At 46.7% G+C, this 20400-nt stretch overlaps 1 protein-coding gene and 1 long non-coding RNA gene across 3 annotated transcripts in view; one reads left to right on the forward strand and one right to left on the reverse strand.

Moving 5' to 3' along the window:
* The window catches only part of FOXK2 (forkhead box K2), a 70956-nt gene extending 51291 nt beyond the window's left edge, over positions 1–19665 (forward strand). Inside the window, exons 5-9 of one of the 2 annotated variants that reach the window (XM_049701844.1) lie at positions 2307–2500; positions 3320–3495; positions 4630–4926; positions 5148–5357; positions 16436–19665. In XM_049701844.1, the coding sequence (XP_049557801.1) occupies positions 2307–2500; positions 3320–3495; positions 4630–4926; positions 5148–5357; positions 16436–16629 (1071 nt within the window). In that variant the 3' untranslated portion in view covers positions 16630–19665. Of the gene's footprint in view, positions 1–2306; positions 2501–3319; positions 3496–4629; positions 4927–5147; positions 5358–16432 lie in introns of both variants that reach the window. The other variant, XM_033438821.2, reaches the window with a different exon arrangement.
* On the reverse strand, positions 8812–16474 carry LOC125962072 (uncharacterized). The gene is made up of 2 exons (XR_007473443.1): positions 16357–16474; positions 8812–13530 (listed from the first exon to the last, which is right to left on the reverse strand). It is a non-coding gene; the product is annotated as an uncharacterized LOC125962072 (long non-coding RNA).
* Positions 19666–20400: the final 735 nt, after the last annotated feature.

The following is a 20400-nucleotide window of genomic DNA, read 5'->3' on the forward strand; positions in this document are numbered from 1 at the left end:
AATACACACTGGCAAATGCTCAGTGCTGAGTGGGACTAACAGACACAAACTGCCCATGAGAAGTGTAGGTTATGGGCAGGAAGGCTGGAGGCGCTCAGGGAGGACAGCACAGAGCAGGCACGAGTGATCAGCTCTGCGCCTTTCCCCTTTGTCAGCTGGGTTCTGGGAAGCAGCCCCTACTAGGGAGAATTTGGGGGAAAGAGAATGTGCACAGTATTGCAGATCCTTTTCTTCGTATTTAGTTTTAAATAATAACCTGCCTTCTCTCTGAATACTTTAAAATAATTTGAGTCACTGGAATTGAATCAGGGTGGTTTAAATGTATATAGCTTGGTTTGATCAAATTACAAAGGCCTTAATTACCTTAGAAATACAATTATTTATTCTATCTGTGTATACATTAAATATCTCTTATTACCTCTTCATGTTTTCTAGAGTCTTGTTGGCTGGAGAATCACAGGTGACCAGTAATTGGGCTCATTTGTCTGTGAGATTGTTGTCAGAGCGCAGAGGAAGTTAGACTCTCTTCTGATGGTGCAGACTGGGTTCTGTTACATTTTCAGAACAGAAAATAGCAACTCCCTGACCTAAGGACTTAACTGTACAGTTTGTCCGTGGTGTGAGGGTTAACGGAGCAGCTGTATTGCTGATCCTGGTCCTGACCTTTGTCAGTGGGTAGAAATCCTAGTGCCCAGTCCCCTGAAGTAGCACTTCCTGCCTCCAGAGTCCCACTGTGCTGACCTCCCTTCCCTTTCTCCTCCTAACAACATGCATGTGAACCTACTTCACCTAAGTCAGTGCAGTTCCAGCCTTCACTTGAGGCTCGGCACCTCCCTTGTCACGTGTCACCTAGCACTGTGGCTTAGTGGTCACTTCTGAGCTCCCATCTGGGTGCCGGCCTCCCACGGTGCAGTCAGGAACTCAGGACCCTCACCCACAGTTCACAGTGAGAGTGTCCTCCAGTGTCATGATCTGGGCTGGCTTTTCTCAGTGTTTTTTCTTAGAATCTGCCTTCTACTCCACACCCGAAAGGTCTGAATGCAGATGGGGAAGGATTGCCTGCTCTGGCTTGATGGGGGCACCAATAACAGATTCGATTTTCTGGAGGGATTGGTAGGTGTTGGTTGGTTATCAGCCAAACCCTATGATAAAACGTCATAGCAAGTATCTGTGGTTATGCATATATTCTAAATCTAATATACTACATCTGCTTCTAAACAATCTCACAAATCACAGACATAGCTTAGCCTGTCGCTTCATGTTGCCAATGAGGTGCCTGACATCCACGGGCATTGGTGGTTCGTCATGGCCTGTGACTGGTCTGGTTCTTGAATAGTCCCTTAGATTGGCTGTAAGGTAGTATTTGACATGTTTTGATTTCTGAGCCACCTCTGGGAATTCAGAATTTCAGGTCGTGACTAGCAGTTCTATTAGAAAGTTAGTTAGAGAACTTAGAAATGATTTTTGGATAGCCAGAATTTTAGTTTGGGTTGAAACTTTATTAATTTTAAATTTAAGCATTAATGTAAATGCCGAAAGGATCTGAATGCAGGACTTCCATCCAGCTTTTCCTGACCTTTCGTAGGTCTCAGATTTCGGTGCATCAGGAAGCTGTCCTCAAATCACGTGTAAACTGTGAGCTGAGCTTTTTGTAATAGAAAGAAGAATGGACTTAGGAATTGAGAAAAATTTTCTCAATGTGCCTCACAATATTATTTTGAGAATCAAAGTATATAGTTCTTTTCCGGGCAGATGGTGTCAATAATATTTCTAAACTTTGGCTCATTTTTTCTCCTTTGCTGGTTTGCCAAATACTTTATGCTGGATTAATTCATTTTAAAGGCTGTGACATTTCTATAAGCTAATTTTGTGCTCAAAAAAGTATTTTAAAGGAATAGTGGATCTCAGTGCTGTCCTTCTCCAAACAGGGAGAGGTCACAGTGATAGCCCTTGATTTCCTACCTGGTAAAAAGGTGGAAGTTGACGTTTTTCCTGTTGGAAATAGCCTCTTTCTGTGTGGTGTAGATTTCTCACCCCTTCCCCATTCCCCAGTTCCCTTCCTTGCCTCCTGGTGCCCATCCTGCCATGCTGTTCACAGTGCCCTGTGTCCTTGTGTCTTTTCCTCTGTAGAAGCCACGTCGCAGCCTCTGAGTAGTCACACCCCGCAGCTCCTCCTTCACTTTGGGGAGGGCCGGTTCCTTCCAGCACAGAGCTGCAGGACCTTTGCAGGGCACTAAAACTGGGGCACATTTTTATTTCTCAGCAAAGAAATATATGAATTCTACGTATTTTTTTATGTTTCATAGAATTCAATTCGCCACAATCTCTCTCTGAATCGTTATTTCATCAAAGTACCACGTTCCCAGGAAGAACCAGGCAAAGGCTCATTCTGGAGGATAGACCCTGCCTCTGAAAGCAAATTAATAGAGCAGGCTTTTAGGAAAAGACGGCCTAGGGGCGTGCCTTGCTTTAGAACCCCTCTGGGACCGCTCTCGTCTAGGTAAGGAAAGAAGACAAACAAAAAGACCTCATTTAATGGTCAGTAAATTTACCTTTGACGTATTGGTAAATTTTCCTTTTGAAAATGAAGGAATTACCAAATGCATTATGATTAAATGTTGGGTTGGGGATTTGGAAAAAAAAAAAAATGTTGGATGCCACCCATGTATTTTTGTTTCTAGTGGTCTGAAACAATTCAGATTATAAAGTTTTACTTAAATTTCATTCCTATGTAACACTGTTGCTTCGTTGAATGCATATTGTCAATATGATGAGTCGGCAATATCACGATGCCACGTTGATGAATCATGTTTTTTCCTTTTTCTTGGATGTGAAAAGCTCTTTAAAGCTACATCTTAGCTGCTTAAACTCAAGATTGGTTTATACAGTGTTAATTGCCTGATTTTAAAATCCATATTTTTAGCTCCATTAGTAGATTTCTGTTTTTAAACAAAAAAAAGAAATGACTGTAATGTTAAGTCTTGAGCCCCAGCTGGCTCGCACGCTGCTGGCTCCTGCTGCCTGGCTGTGGATGGGAGCTGCTTAGGGAAGCAACCAGTCCCTCCCCATGCTGTGCGGCCTGTGCTGGGTGTGGAGCAGCGGCGCCCTGCATACAGTGGCTCTGTCACAGCCATGCCAGCCTCGCTAAGTGTCCATCTCAGGTCACAGGCATCACACCTAAAGTAAGACTTAAGGAACTGTAGTTGGTTGGCAGAAGACAAATGACACCTTTGTTTTTGCAAAATACGCCTATTAAAACAAGGCAGCTTTATGAGTGCTTTACCTGTAAAAATCCACTGTCTTCTTTTTGGTCATACAGAAGTGCCCCAGCCTCCCCCAATCATGCTGGAGTGCTGTCTGCTCACTCCAGTGGCGCCCAGACCCCTGAGAGCCTGTCGAGGGAAGGTTCACCAGCCCCTCTGGAGCCCGAGCCTGGTGCCTCACAGCCCAAACTCGCTGTCATCCAGGAGGCACGGTTTGCCCAGAGTGCACCAGGTGAGATGTGCAGAGGGCAAGTGTGGTGGGAGAGGGGTGGGTCAGATGAGCATGTGAGCCAGTCTCATCAGAGAAGAAATAGCAAGAGGCCTTGGATCCTTTGCACCTTGTGCCTGATACTTTCTGCATAGTACCTGAATGTTATTTTATAGGCTCTGAAAAATTAATTGCACTGTGTTAAAAAAAAAAATCAGTCAACTTTTATGACTCTGTGTGTAGGTGCCTGAAAAAGTTTAGAATTAACCCGTTTCTTAGTTGCTTCATCATTCAAAAATCTATGAGAAAGATTCCCCTCGTAAAGAAATAGCATAAATTAGACAAAGTAGACATTAGCAGCAAAAAAAATGTCTATTTAATGAATAGGTGAGCATTTCTCAGTGTACTTATAAAAGTCGCAATGTAGAATAAAAATATGTGCCCTGGGGAATTAAAAAAAAAATAGTGTGAAAATGTGTCCAAAGTAATTCTGTTATGGTTCCTAGTTGGTTGGCAAAATGTGCATTTTGGTATATTGGAATTCCTGGCCATGCTGGCAACACCCCCTGCCAGCCCCCATTCCTGTTGCTGGAGCCTAAACGCCCAAATCAGAAAGAACAGAGACTGGCAGAGGTGCTGGCTGCCAGCTCTGTCTCCACACTTCCTGCTCCTCTGCACCTATCATAAGATGGAGACTTTGATCTTGGGGAACATGGCCCCCTCCTTCAGGCTTCATTGGGCAGCTTCTTCCCATATCCTGTGTTGAGGTTTTCTTTTTCATGATGAGAGAACTGTGGGAAGAGGTGTTGTAAGAAATCTGAACAGGCACTTCCCTGGTGGTCCAGTGGTTAAGACTCCGTGCTTCCACTGCAGGGGGCCCGGGTTCGATCCCTGGTCAGGGAGTACTGCGTACCGCATGGTGCAGCCAAAAAAAAAGAAAAGAAATGTGAACAAAGCAGAGATTACCCTTTTAACAGTTAGATATACATTAAATATCCCCATTAAATATGTCATTTCTTTCATCATGAATGACTTTATTATTACCAGGCGAAAGGGCCATGTCCTGTTTTCTTAAATCAGTCTGCATGTTGCTAGTGAGGGGTCGTAGTTAGTTGGTTTGGGATATATGAGCCTCACCTCCACTCCCGTCCTTGGTAGGCTCACCTCTGTCTAGTCAGCCCGTCTTAATCGCCGTGCAGCGACCACTGCCACCGACGATCAAGCCTGTTACCTACACTGTCGCCGCCCCTGTGACCACCTCGACCTCCCAGCAGCCCGTCGTGCAGACGGTTCATGTCGTCCACCAGATCCCAGCGGTGTCTGTCACCAGCGTGGCCGGACTGGCCCCGGCAAATACGTACACCGTCGCAGGACAGGCCGTGGTCACTCAGGCGGCCGTGCTGGCCCCCCCTAAGGCAGAGCCACAAGAGAATGGAGACCACAGAGAAGTAAAAGGTGAGCAGCGGAAGCAGTCACTTCGGGCAGCTTTTCAAGCTCTTAGAAACCCGCCAGCCTCATTCATCCTGACCCCCTTGCTAACATGTTATGTAATGTTGTGCTGGAGCAGGGCTGCTCGCCGCCTGGTTTGTTGTACTTCAAACTAGTGAGATTTCTGTAAGCTACCCAGTAATATTAGTTGGTGTCATTTTTTCTCTTTTCCTTTTCTTTGAATTTAGTGAAAGTAGAACCTATTCCTGCGATTAGCCATGCCACACTAGGTGCCGCTGGCCGGATCATTCAGACGTCACAGACCACCCCTGTCCAGACGGTCACCATAGTGCAGCAGGCACCTCTAGGTCAGCACCAGCTTCCAATAAAAACTGTAACACAAAACGGGACTCACGTGGTGCCAATCCCCGCCGCCGTCCACGGCCAGGTGAATAATGGTAAGCAGTGTCCTCCATGGGTTACTGGGTGCTAACAACTTGAGCAAAGGTCCTCTGCTGTCCTTTTATGGAGCGTGGTGTTCAAGGTTTTCATTCTGTTACAATTTTAATTTTTTTGTCTGAAGAAATGTTTGCATTTGTAAACTATAGGAAACTGAATAGTGCTGTAGGATACCAGGGAATTGGCTGTGGGAATTGGCTCCCATGTGATTCCCATTGGAGGAGCCATCTGAAGAGAGAAGCATTTCTAAATATAGTAAGTCCCCTACATATGAACAAGTTCCATTCCAAGAGCGCGTTCTTAAGTCCATTTTGCTCGTAAGTCCAACAAAGTTAGCCTAGGTACCCAACTAACACAATTGGCTGTATAGTACTGTACTGTTAATAGGTTTATAATAACTTTTCATACATATAATACATAAAAAACAAGCAAACACCAAAAAATAAAACATTTTTAATCTTACAGCACAGTACCTTGAAAAGTACAGTAGTACAGTACAACAGCTGGCATACAGGGGCTGGCATGGAGTGAACAGGCAAGAAACGTTACTGACTGGAGAAGGGAGAGGAGGTGGGAGATGGTAGAGCTGAAGGATCAACAGCAATAGGAGACGGAGGGCAAGCTGCAGTTTCACCCATGCCTGATGTAGATGGAATGCACATTTGCATCTTGAAAGTTTGCAACTTGAAGGTTTGTATGTAGGGAACTTGCTTATCTAGAGAGATGAAAATACTCCCACCTTTTGTAGACATCTGGGTGTGGCCTAGAAGCAACCTGGGGGCTGTCACAGCTGATCTGTCCAATGGCGGTGCCCTCCCCTGGGGCACGGGTGTGCTTGAGAGTATCTGATGGTGGAAGGGGAGAATGCTGGTCTCCTGTTCTCTTTGCTCTGAAAGCCCTCTGGAGCCCCGTGCACATAGCTCCCACGGATGTTCTGACATGGACGAGCCTAAGGGAGCTTGGCTTTTAAACCAGAGGACAGAGAACCTTCTTCCACCCAGTCCTGTGGAGCAGTGTGAAGGGTAGGAGTCCAGCTGGCTGTTAAGTCAGCTCAGGAGTTTGGGCTCCTTGGAACTGGTGTTCAGACGTCTTTGCAGTGAGGCTTCACCCAGGCATGTGGAGTGTGCTTGCTGTCCACACACGTGGGCTGTCGTGATTCAACTACAGGACTCCAAGCAGTAGAATCAGAAGCTACTGGCTCGAAGTAGCTCTCTGTGCCCAGAGAAAGTTTCTTGGAAAGAGGGTGGGGAACAGAAGGCTTAATAGTGTTGACCTCTGAATCCTTCCTTACTGAGCTATTAAGGGACAGAGACCTGGGACAGACACCTCATGTGATTCCGCTTCCCCCTTGCTCCTCCCCAAATTTAATGGACGAATAATATCTGCAACCTTTTCTAGGGAAGACTAACCACTGAGAGTTTTTTGTTTTTAAGTAATAGGTAACATGCCACTTGTGGATAAATTGAGAAGTTTGCAACCAGTTGCCCATTTAAAATGCTTTCTTCCTCAAGCCCGGTGTCTCCTAAGTAACTAAGAGTTTTTCAGGCCTCATTCTTCTTTTCTTCATGAATTACTTGGTTGTCACAGGTGGTCCAGATGTGGCAAACCTGGTGGCCCTGTGTGTGGCTCTGAGCAGGTGGTGTCAAGAGGTGGACAGTCTATTTCTGGTCAGAGCCGTTCTTCCCTGTCTTAAGCCATGGTGTAGGCTGTTGATTCCCAGATACCATGTGCCTTAGAATCACTCAAGGGCTCCCTCCCACAGTCCCCAACTGAGCAGGTCTGGCCTGGGACCCTAGAATGTACATTTCTCACATGTTCCAGACCTTCTGAGAACTGCTGTGCAGGTCAGGGCCCTTTTATGGCCACCTGTCTAAGGAGTTTGAGAAACTGTGTATCCCTTTCACATATTTAAATCGGTGTCTAAAATTTTTCTTTATAAATTTAATAAGCAAGGAATTAAATTTTCCACTATTGAAAATACTGATGTTTTATTTTAAAATATTTTTTAAAATTTTTATTTTTGGCTGTGCTGCACAGCTTGCAGGATCTTAGTTCCCCAACCAGGATTGAACCTGAGCCCTCAGCAATGAAAGTGCGGAGTCCTAACCACTGGACCACCAGGGAATTCCCAATACTGATGTTTTTTTTTTTTTTTGCGGTATGCGGGCCTCTCACTGTTGTGGTGGCCTCTCCCGTTGCGGAGCACAGGCTCCGGACGCGCAGGCTCAGCGGCCATGGCTCACGGGCCCAGCCGCTCCGCGGCATGTGGGATCTTCCCGGACCGGGGCACGAACTCGTGTCCCCTGCATCAGCAGGCGGACTCTCAACCACTGCGCCACCAGGGAAGCCCCCAATACTGATGTTTTAAAATAAAACTTACATTATTCTTTTAAACGTGCTCCTGGCTCTGAATACTGCTCTGATTTGATGCCCCTTCTCACCCACATATCAGCACACAGACAAGCAGGCTCGCCAATCCTCGTGGCTCAATCCCATGTCCCCCACAGATTTTGTGCTAGTGCCACATACTTTATGCTTAAATGTCATTTACTGAGTACATATTTTCTTTGCAATAATAAAATGGAGAAATATTAAAGATTTAATTGTCTGTGACTATAAGGATTCACTTATCAATTGTTATAACTATAGAATTGATCAAAACCAAACTTATAATTCTTTAAAAATTGTATTTGGGAATTCCCTGGTGGTCCAGTGGTTAGGACTCTGCACGCTTTCACTACCATGGACCCAGGTTCGATCCCTGGTCAGGGAACTAAGATCCTGCAAGCCGCATGGCACAGCTAGATAGGTAGATAGATAGGTAGGTAGGTAGGTAGTATTAAAGATGCATTTTTCAATATATCTGGGCTTTAAAGAAAACCACACAATTATTGTATTATATTGACAATCACTGCTGGGAACAGTAGGCAAAGTGCTGGGTCAGCCCTGAGAAACCTTGTTCCCACTCAGAAGAAGGAAGGGTAGAAGAAATGCTAAAACTCCTTCCAGTTTTAGTCATCTTTTAGTGGGAGTTATCTGTTAGTGGGAAATTTTATTGGTTCTCCTTGAATTTAGTCTCAACCTTTTACTTAGAAATCACTTGGTCTAGAAGAGGATTTGATGTCTAGTCAGTAGTAAGTCAGGTCCACAGTGCCAGTGTTCCACTCTTCCTTTGTTTCATGCTCCATCTTGACATTTGCATCCCCAAAAGCAGCCCAGTTGAGTGGGTGAGAGAGAGGCTGTTGAGAAAGGGGAGGAGGGAGGAGGTGGCAGATCAGCTTTTAGAAAGATTCCATGGGCAAGTAGAGGCTCTGATGGTGGTTTTTTTTGAAAACTGCTGTTGGGTGTGATGTGGATGCTGTATGACCCAGCTGTGACCTCCCTTACCCTTGAAAGTCACTCTCAAGAAAGGGAAGCAGTGCCTAGTACTAATGAATTTTGAAAATCAGAAGCTTTGGTATTTTAAATTTTTATTACGGAAAATTACAAACTTTCTGAAAATTAATTCACAGCCAGCCTTGTTCCATATTCCTCACCCGTCCCATCTGCTCCCACCCAGATCCAGACATGTCATTCCCTGTTTTGGCATGCGTCTCTAAAGAAGGACTCTCTTTTAGTATATAAGCACAATACCATTGTTATAGTTTTAAAAATAAACAGTAATTCTTTTAGTTAGTTTTTGGCTGCGTTGGGTCTTCGTTGCTGTGCACGGGCTTTCTCTAGTTGTGGGAGCGGGGGCTACTCTTTGTTGCAGAGCACAGGCTCTAGGCACACGGGCTGCAGTAGTTGTGGCACGCGGGCTTAGCAGTTGTGGCTCGCGGGCTCTAGAGTGCAGTTTCAGTAGTTGTGGCGCACGGGCTTAGTTGCTCCGCGACGTGGGATCTTCCCGGACCTGGGCTCGAACCCATGTCCCCTGCATTGGCAGGCGGATTCTTAACCACTGTGCCACCAGGGAAGTCCCAACAATAATTCTTTTATACCCAGTGTCTCCTTAGGGTTCAAATCATCTGTATTTTTTTTAAAATTGTGGTATTCAATAAAATACACATAATATAAAGTTTACCATTTTAAAGTATGTGGTTCAGTGGCATTAAGTACATTCACAGTATTTTGAAGCCATCACCTCTAACTAGTTGAAAAGCGTTTTCATCACCCCAAAAGGAAATCTCACACTCATTAAGCAGTTACTCCCCATTCCCCACTTCCCTGGTAACCACTAATGTACTTTACATCTCTGTGGATTTACCTGTACTGGATATTTCCTGTGGATGGAATCGTATGAATTGTGGCTCTTCTTAGCTGGCCTCTTAGCACAATGTTTTGAGGTTCATCCATGTTGTAGCATGTGTACATCATTCCTTAGCTGAATATGTTTCCATTTTGTTTATTCATTCATCAGTTGATGGGCATTTTGGTTGTTTCCACCTTCTGGCTATTGGGAATATTGCTGCTATGACATTCATATACAGGTATCGGTTTGAGTCCTTGTTTTCATTTCTTTTGGGTGTATACCTAGGAGTGAAATTACTGGGTTGTATGGTAATTCTCTGTTAATTTATTGAGTAGCCACCAAACTTTTCCTCAGCAGCCACAACAATTTTCCATTCCATCCTCAATGATGTACAAAGGTTCTTATTTGTCCACATCCTCACTTGGTATTTTCTCCTTTATTTTGATCATGGCCATCTTACTCTTAATTGTGGTTTTGATTTGCATTTTCCCCATGACTAATGGTGTTGAGCATCTTTTCATGTGCTTGTTGGTTATTTGTATAGCGTCTTTGAAGAAATGTCTAAATCCTTAGACTTTTTTTCTAAATTGGGTTGTTTGTTGTCGAGTTATAGGAGCTCTTTATATATTCTGGATACTAGGTCCTAATCAGATACAGGTTTCCCCTGCTATCCAAAGTAAGAGGGTTCCTGTGAAACCTAACAGATGCACAAAATGAGTCAAGGTAGAGCACAGACACTCAGAGACACAGTTCAGAGCTCTGGCGGCTTGATGCTGAGATGGAGTATGGTTCCTGGGGAGGAACTTGGCGATGTCACTCACTGCTCGGGCTGCTGCTGCCTCTCCAATGGCTCGCTGCAAAACACATGGTAAACGCTATTTTTGCTTTTTGCCTTTCTCCATAAAAGTGAAAATCCTCTTCAGATTTCTTTCCATTACCAAAAATGGGTACTAACGTAGGTCTTTCATAAAAGTGAAGTGGCATAAAGGGAACTTTTGCAAAGGGGGGCGTGGGGGGATACCTGTATATGATTTGCAGATATTTTCTTCCATTCAGTGGGTTTGTCTTTTCACTTTCTTGATAGTGTCTTTAATGCACAAAAGTTTTTAATTTTGATGAAGTCAAGTTTATTTTCCCTTTTGTTTCTTATGCTTTTGGTGTCATATGTAAGAATTCATTGCCAGATCTGAGGTTATGAAGACTTACACTTAGACTCCTGTGTTTTCTTCTACTAAGAGTTTTATAGTTTAGCTCTTATGTTTAGGTCCTTGATGCATTTTGAGTTAATTTTTGTATATAATGTGAGGGCCCGGCTTCATTGTTTTGCATGTGGAGATCCAGTTGTCCCAGCACCACCTGTTGAAGAGACTGTTCTTTCCCCATTGAATGGTCTTGGCTCCACTGTTGAAACTGTTGACCTCAGATGTATGCATTTATTTCTCTCAGTTCTATTTCACTGATTTTCGTGTCTACCCTTATGCCAACACCACACTGTTTTGACTACTGTAGCTGTGTAGGAAGTTTTGAAATCCGGAGGTGTGAGTCCACCATCCTTTTTCAAGAATGTTCTGACTATTCTGGATACCTTACAATTCCATGTGAATTTTAAGATCAGCTTTTCCATTTCTGGGGGAAAAAATGGGATTTTGATAGGGATTGCATTGAATCTGTAGATTGCTTTGGGTAGTATTGCCATCTTAATGATATTAATTCTCTAATCCTTGAGCATGGAATGTCTTTCCATTTATTTAGGTCTTTGATTTCTTCAGTGTTTTATAGTTTTCAGTATATAAGTCTTGCAGTGTTTAAGTCTTGGTTAAAATTCTTCCTATTTTATTTCTTTTGAATGTTTTTCTAAATGGAATTCTTTTCATAATTTTCTTTTGAAATTGTTCATTGCTACTGTATAGAAATACAACTGATTTTTTTGCATGTTGATCTTGTACCCTGCAAGTTTGCTGAATTCAAAAACTAATACTAATTGATTGTATTGCTTTTTTTTTTTTTTTTTTTTGCCGGGACTCTAACGGTTGTGGCCTCTCCCGTTGCGGAGCACAGGCTCTGGACGCGCAGGCTCAGCGGCCATGGCTCACGGGCCCAGCCGCTCCGCGGCATGTGGGATCTTCCCAGACCGGTGCACGAACCCGTGTCCCCTGCATCGGCAGGCGGACTCTCAACCACTGAGCCACCGGGAAAGCCCTGATTGTGTTACTTTTTGATTAGGGGGTTTCCTTATGTCAATTTGTTAAGATTTTCTATATATAAAGATTATGTCATCTGCCAGTAGAGATAGTTTTTTACCTCCTTTCCCATTTGGATGCCTTTTATTCCCCTTTCCTGCCCAGCTGCCCTGGTAGGACTTCGAATGCAGTGTTGACTAGCAGTGGCAAAGCAGGCATCCTTGTCTTGTTCCTGATCTTGGGGGAAGCATCCAGTCTCTCACCATTGAAGCTGATTAACTGTGGGTTATCGTACATGTTACTATGTTGAGGAGTTTTCCTTTTATTCCTGGTTTGCTGAGTAGTTTTATCATGAAAGGGTGTTGAATTTTGTCACATACTTTTTCTGTGTTAAGATGGTCGTTACTCCTTTAGTCTGTTAAAACAGTGTATTCCATTGGTTGAGTCCAACATGCTCTGGCCACTTTTCAGCCTCTTCTGCACTGGACCACAGTTATGGTCACAGGTACTCAGTCCATTTTTGTGGAGACTCTGCTACCCTAGACCTCCATCTTGTGGGGCAGTGGTCTCGGGAGGAAAGGTGTCTTTACCCTGCAGACAGTGTCCTCGTATGACCAGCGTTCCCACCTGTTGTCCTGAATAGTCTCCCCTGGGCTCACAGGTATTATTCCTTCTTATAAGAAAGTGGCCCCAGCCTCCAGCCTGTGCTGCCCTGGGGTCCAGGCCCTGCTAGGTGTTGAGGAGGTGAAAGGGTTTTGTGGGAGCCTTCTCCATCTGCCTGGTGGTGTGCTCTGTTGACTTACCCCAGCGTCCTTCGGGAACCACTTGAAGGTTGTGGTAGCAGCAGGCAGAGCGCCCGCCGGACCAGCACCGTCTTCCGCTGGCGCAAGGGGAGGAGCTGCTTGGACTTGGTGGGGCGTGGCCAGGTTAGCAGTGAGGCGGCGCCGCCTCCTCTGGGGCATCATTCTGCCTCTGCATCTGCAACACCCGCCCCGTGTGAGGCTGCTGCTCTGTGGGACTCCTGGTAGGTGGTCCCACGCACTTGAGCCTGTATCCATGGATTCCGTATTTGCAGATTTCTTGCAGATCACTGAAATTTACTTATAACTCCCAGATCAGTACTCATTGTATTGATTTCACAGCCCTTTGCGGGCTTGTGCAGAGCAGCAAAGTATTCGAGTTCAGCATGCTGGTTCCCAGCCGAGCACAACTCGGCAGTGCCCCCTCCTCATTTCAGCTCCCACTGTGAACACGTGTTGTACTCACTGTTTCTTAGGGCCACGGTTTTCATGTTTTGTAATTTTTGTTGGTGGTTTTGCTGTTTGTTTTTTTAATAAAACTCTATGTATATGTATGTATGGCTGCATTGGGTCTTCGTTGCTGCACGTGGGCTTTCTCTAGTTGTGGTGAGCGAGGGCTACTCTTCATTGTGGTGCACAGGCTTCTCATTGCGGTGGCTTCTCTTGTTGCGGAGCCTGGGCTCTAAGTGCGCGGGCTTCAGTAGTTGCATCGTGTGGGCTCAGTAGTTGTGGGTTACGGGTTCTAAAGCACAGGCTCAGTAGTTGTGGCGCAGGGGCTTAGTTGCTCCGCAGCATGTGGGATCTTCCTAGACCAGGGCTCGAACCCGTGTCCCCTGCATTGGCAGGTGGATTCTTAACCACTGCGCCGCCAGGGAAGTCCCGGTTTTGCTGTTTAAAGTGGACTCTGAGCATGGTTCTGAAAAGGCCTGGAGTGTTCTAGGCACAGAAGGCTGTGATGTGCCTTATGGAGAAAGTACAGGCATGAGTTCAGTGTTAATGGATCAACAGTATAGATTAAGTCGTCTTTAATCAAAAGCCACATAAAACAAGGTATGTGTTGATCAGTTGACAAGCCCTACCCCGTGTTTCCCCGGGGCAGCAGCTCAGCACCTGCCAGCTTGGTATCCCACCTGGTATGGCCCAGCTTTGGGCACTGATTCACTCACAGCCGTGTCAGGCATCTCTTAGGAGCAGTGGTGCTGGGCTATAGCAGGAAATGTGTCCGTGCGTTATGCTTGGAGGGGAGTTGAGTCTCGCCTGAGTGGAGAGTGCATCCCAGGACACAGCCAGGAAACTGGGTAGGACAGCATGTTGGCAGGGAGACCTGCAGGGCCAGGGGCTGCTGGTGTGGGAAGCAGGCAAGCTGGGGAACCAACGAGTGTCCAAGCCTAAGATGGGTATTTCAGGGGCATTCACAGCCACAAGGAGGCTGGGGGCTTCAGGGGATCAGCCAGGAGGCCGTGCCACCATCCAGGTTGGAGCTGCTGGCCTCTGCCTGTGTACGCAGACAGTGCTAATTAGATGGGTGGGGGGGGCGAGAGGGGTCAGGATGGTGCCTGGCGTCCCCTTGGAATGTGACCCTGGAGTTGAGTCACCCTCCTGCTGAGGCACCATGTGACTGAGGGCAGAATACCCCCAACAGGAACATGGTGCTCTCCCTGCTCTGTGGGCACCTGCGTGGCCTCTCGAGAGCGCCCCGGTGCAGCACATTGTCATAGCACATTGTCACAGCTGCCCTCTCACCCTTGGGAAAGGAAGCCCGTCTCCCCAGGAACGTGCGTTGAGCTCCAGTTACTGCCACCACGGGCATAAGGAGGGCACGGAAAGGAAAGCCTGGCATTTTGATGCCTGGTGTTCATGGGCAGTGGAGAGCTAGGGTGAGTCCAGCTGTGAGGTGGGCTCTTGGCCCTGGCTTCAGTCACAGTTGCACATGTGTGGTTCACTAGCATGGTTATGGCTGTGTTATTTCTTCAACGACTCCTCATCATTTTGGTCAGATACGGAGTCTTGGGCCGACACCGTGCTTAGGTGGCGTCCCACCTGCTCACTGTAGCCTGAGTGCCCCTTTGCACTCTTCCTGCTGAGATTTCTCCTCTGCCCACTCCTCAGTCTCCCTCACTGTCCTGGTCCTTTCCTTTTCTTTCTGTCGTCACCTTTCTTAAGGGTCTGCAGTTCATGGTTAGCGGAAGACCCTGCTCAGCCTGGCCTAGGAACCACGCCATGCCTGCTTGGGAATCTGGGACCCAGGCTCCACCCACATCCCTGCCTCCCAGACAGCAGGCCCTGCTCTCTGCTGCCCCGCCCCAGCACACCAGCCCCTTCTTCCAGTCACATCATTTTTCAGGCTTTGACCGTTTGCACTGATCTACCGTTCACTCCATTCTGCTCTGATTCTACAACCACTAAATCCTCCTGAAATAGCATTTATTCAAGCCAGAATGGGGCAGCTCCTAGACTAGCCAAGGCTCTGGGTCTCTGCCAGGGACTGCAGCAGTGAAGTGTGTGTCCTGCTGGAAGAACCCAGGCTCCGTGGCAGTGCTGCCCCAGCACCACACATGCCCTTATTCATGAAAGTGACACAGCAGTCGTTCTTGAGAGATGACACTGGAGGTGGTCAGAGGCCCCGTGTTAACCAGGGTCCAGCTGCTGATCCCTTTGTTCCCTAAAGGCAGGCACGTGAAATTTCCTTACACAAACTCCTACTGGGACTTTCGATTGGAATGGTGTTGAATCTGGAGATCAAAGTGGAGACACTGGCATCCTGGCAGTGTCAGAGCTGCCCTTTCTTTGACCTCAGTCTGTGTCCCGTGGCTTCCTGTCTCTCATTTTGTAGACCCTCCCTCATCTCACTTAGCTTCAAGTTCCATTTCTTGAGAGGAAATTCTGTAATCCCCGTGCCAGCTAAAGCGGTATGTTAAACACCTAAAGTTATAAAGCTTGGCGTAAACTCCTTATACTTACAGCTCTTATGCAGCATGCAGAGCAAACTGTCATGAGTTGCAGCAGCCGTAATGTCTACTTACTAACATCAGTGTGGCGGGACAGCACGCGTGTCACTGCTGGGACTCAGGCGTGCTCAGGAGACAGGGTCGCTGTTCCCAGCTCTTTGTGCACTTATCTTTCTCCATCTGGCCACCTGCTGCCATGGTCCTAAACCTCCCTCGGGGCATGAGGGCATGGGGTGGGAGGACAGGGGTCTTCCTGGACAGGATGCTGCTTCTCCAGGTCACTGTGCATCCTCCAGCACACATCCCACCCCCCACTCACCCCCAAGCCCCTCTGAGTGGAATAGCTCCAGGCTCCTCCCAGCCCAGGCCTGCTTTCCCCCTTGGAGGAAGCAGCACTTCCAGGTGTGGGACGACCAGTTTGCCTGGTTGTGCAGAGCACAAGGCAGGTGAGATCAGAGGTGGTGGAGACCCTTGTGCCCAGTGAGAGCCCCATGAGGAGGAAGGGCCCCTCTGTGATGAAGACTGGAGAGAAGAAGGGCTTGGGTGGAGGGGTGTGGGGAAGCCGGCCCAGGGCACGCAGAGCTCCCTCCCTACAGGCTGGGCTCAGGAGAAGGTGTGCGGCTCCGATGCAGGCTTGGCTTGCTGCACCCCGATCCCCTTCTGGGTTTGGGGACTCTGCATCGGGGAGAAGCCGGCAGCAGCCCATGGGCCAAAACAGCAAAGCTATCTGCTCTGTGCCCCACCTCTGCCTCAGTCCCTTTACCCCTCCTCTCGCTTCAGCAAGACAGCACACGATTGGAAGCAATAAACAGATGCCGGCTGTTCATAAACAGACTCACTGTTCACGTGGTTAATGTGTGGTGGGGACGAGGGTCCATCCAGAAGCACGGGCGCTGACTCACTGTCTCTCCACAGCAGCGGCGAGTCCCTTGCACATGCTGGCGACACACGCCTCGGCGTCGGCCTCCCTGCCCACCAAGCGCCAGAACGGCGACCCGGCGGAGCAGCCAGAGCTAAAGCGGGTCAAGACAGAAGATGGCGAGGGCCTCGTCATCGCCCTGAGCATGGATGCGCCGCCGGCAGCCGTGCGGGAGAAGGGCGTCCAGAACTAGCGGCCAGGAGAGTGTTTCTCACTTTAACGTCAACTCTGTGGTGCCAAAAGGAGACACTGCCTCTCACCGACGCTCAGAGCGCGTTCCCTCGGTGGGTAGAGGGCCCTGCGGTTGGACTTCACCTCAGCACTGGAAACACAAACCCAGGTGGCCTTAAAACTCCTTAATTTAAAGACTGAAGTCACCCCTGAACAAAACCACACGCAGCAAAGCTGGGCTCCGGCAGTGTCTCCCCGCCCAGCGCTCAGCTTAGTTCCGAGTAGATACTCTCAGTCCTTCCGAGGGAGGACGCACCCGGTGCGAGCAGGCCTGCTGGGCCGGAGCCACCCCGCCACCAGTAGACAAGACAGTATTTTGTTGTTCACATGTGGAATTAGAATATTTTGAGGTGTACTTTCTTTCTTTACAAAATAATGGGGTCTTTGACATTTCAGATCACTCCATTTCTACTCTGGTAATTTTGGAATCACACAGGACCTTTTGTGTGGATTTCATTTGGGGAGAAGAAACAAAGTAGTTTTGTTTGTTTTTGTTGTTTGTTTTCAGCCTATGGAATGATTTACTTTTGTCTGTCCTGTTTAAGTTAAGTGGAGCTACTTGACATCTACAAATTTTCCACGTTAGAGCAGTTACCTGAATTAATCCACCTCCATTTCCGTGTGTAAGACGGACAGACACACAGACGGACACCCGCGGGCCACTTGTAACCCTGACGGAAAGAGCTGCCAGGCTCGCGGAACTGCACTTACCCATTTCTCTTTCTTGCTACTTTTTGTTGTTTGTTTCTTTGTGTTGACTTTGTCCCTGGCATAATTTTCCACTCTAAGTAAAACAAGTCTCCTATGTATTGTGTATGTTTAAAACAAAAGAACTATTACTTCTTCATTTGGAAAAAAAGATTCAATCTTTTATCACACACCCTTTTCAAACAAACATCACAGATCTCTCCGTGGCACGTTCGCTATTTTAGGTGCCGTCACCAGCTCTCGGCATCGTCCGACCAGCCGGCCACCCGATGATGGTGCGGTTTGCCCCCCTCATGGCAGGAGCAGCTGCTGGGGTGGAGCAGAAGCTGCCTGTTGATACAAGGGTCTTGGAAGCAGGCACCCTCCGTCCCGGTAAGCATTGGAAACACCTAGGTTGCTTTCTGATTTGTAATAGGAAATTCCCCTCAACCTTTTAGAACTGAATTCAGTACTAAGGCTGACTTCTCTCCTACAAAAAATAAAAGCGAAAGGAAAGGAAACAAAGGTGAGAGAATGAGAAGTAGGAGGCCCGCACGGCCTCAGCCCATGTTCCTCCAGAAGAAAGCCACTCACCTTTCCAGAGGGTTCTGGGGGTCAGAGCTGAGCAGCATGCAAACAGAAAGAGGGCTTTGGCCTTATTGTGAATTTTTAAATGTCATCGTCATTATTTATTTAAATGTAGTTATTTTGGTATTTAATTTTTTTTTTAAAGAGAGGAAAAAACCCCTGTATTTTCCTGGTGGAATGAAACAGCTCAGAATGGTATATTTAGGCAATTTTAAAACAGTTATTATTTACCTAAAGACCAAATATGATAAACCTGTTCTAAGTATTGTGTGTCAATCCACGGTATGGAGCTGTCACAATGTTGTTGCAGATAATGCATATTAAAAATTATGAAATTACTGCACACTAGCTGGATTTATAACTCAGCCATTTAAAAAATAAAAACGAAACCATCATGTGAATGAGACCACGTGTGTGACAGTAGCAAAATCTAACTTGCAGACTGAAGCACGGATGGATCAGAGCACCTCAGGGCAGCAAGCTGCATCTCCCAGGCACTTTACAGATACCTTGGAATGTATATTTTTTTTCTTTTTACTCAGAAGGTTTGCAATTTGCAAAATAATTCGGATCTGCCGTGTCCTACATGTGGGATCGGGTCACTCCACTGAGTGCTCCAGACCTTAGTCATGGCCACCGCAGCCCCCTAACCTTGAGCTCTGGGGAGGTGAGTGGACAAGACCACCCTGATGGGGAGATGGCCTGGGCAACACTAAGCAAATGCCTTGTGCGTCCTCCAGGAGACGCATCTCCACAGCCGTCCAGAAAGACTCGGGTAGATTTTCCCTGCATAAGCCCAGTCCATCAGTTGATTATTTCTGAGCCTAAAATGTAGACTTTATGGGCCTGGAGGGATTTCTGCTTGGTTTATAGGTAAGAAAAGTACCTTGTTCTCAAATTTAAAGAAGGGAGAAGGTTAGTTTTGGCTGCTGGGAGCTAGAGCATGCCTTTTTCAAAGGTGGGGCATTCTCTTTCCTTTTTCCTTCTGTCTTATTCATTTGGCTCATTCATTGGCACACAGGAATTTAAGAATATCAAGGAGAGGGCAGGAAAAGGAAAACATAGATTAACAAACTACCGTGTCCTGGGCACTTAAAAATTTTTTTAAGTTTAGCTTTGAATCCCCAGGAGCCCTTCAACACCCAGGAGTCACTGAGCTTGTGTCCTTGTGGCCCCAATTGATGCCTGGTGCTACATCAACAGTCACATTGCAATTCACTCCCGCCCGGCTGTCCACTGGTGGTTCCTAAGTGTCTCATTTCAAAAAGTCTCTGCTTTGACTTCTGCCAAACTTCTGAGCTCCCTCAGGGACTAGAAATTTCATTTCAGCAGCTTTGCCCTGAACCAGACAAAAATACAAAAGGGAAACTCACACGTGATCCAAGTGATGTGGCGCATCCCAAGGTGTCTATGCATGGTTTTTGGATTAATCTTCCTCTCACGTCAGTTGAGTCTCCACCCGGACAGCTGAGCTCCTTAAATGCATCACACCTCTCATCGTCCTCTCCTAGAACAACAGAGTAGAGGGGGCCATGGTCAGAAGGGGGTGGGGCGTGTCAGGACTTGGGATTTCTGTGCTATGTTACACAAAGAGACAAGTGACAATCTTCAAGTCCTAACCTCCACTATTCTAGAAGGTATAGTGGTGATTTGTGTGCAAAGATTTGAAATTTTAAAAGTACCAAGTTCCTGAAATTCAATAAAATATTTTTATTAATTTTAATTGAATACAGAGTATCATTGTCATTTTGATAAGCTTAAGCAGGCATGCTTTTTTGCTTTTTTTAAATGCTCTCTGAGCACACCAAAGGCCTAGAGCACTGGAGCGGGTATTCGAAGGAGCTGCTGTGAGGACAGCAGTTCAGGCTTCTTGACTCCACCAGAAGAAAGGGGGCATTGAGTGTTTGCGTGTGAAAAGGGCATTGGGTCACAGGCAGCGATAACAGTCTTGCTGGCTTTCAATCCATCATGTTAGAGTTTTCAAACTTACTTTGAGGTTCTGGTTGTAGCTGCCATTTCTTCTGCAGACTTGCGCCTCAGCTTGAGAAAGATCATTGCAAACAGCCTGAGATACATCCTCCCATGAGATGAAAATCTCGTCTAAATAGGCACATGGTATTCCGGTCCCCACACTGTTAACACTTGGATTGTCCAGCTCCTAGAAGGTATGGATTGCTGATGTCCTGAGGGGTAGGAAGAGGAAGGGAGAATACTGAAATGACACGAAGTCCCCTTTGGGAGCTAAATGAAGCTCAAGCACAGAGTGTTCACATGGAGTTTTGTTCTTGACATTGATGCCCTAGTGTAAAAACAGTTCTATTAGCGTAAAAGAGCTGCTCTTCGTGTACTGAGACTCTCTCTCCTAACAAAAGGGCGCATTCCTAAATGTTTTTTTCAGATCTGCTGTCCATGTTGTTTTTTTAAACAAATGTATTTATTTTATTTATTTTTTGGCTGC

Source organism: Orcinus orca, chromosome 19, assembly GCF_937001465.1.
Source record: "Orcinus orca chromosome 19, mOrcOrc1.1, whole genome shotgun sequence".
In the NCBI taxonomy this organism is placed as follows: Eukaryota; Metazoa; Chordata; class Mammalia; order Artiodactyla; family Delphinidae; genus Orcinus; species Orcinus orca.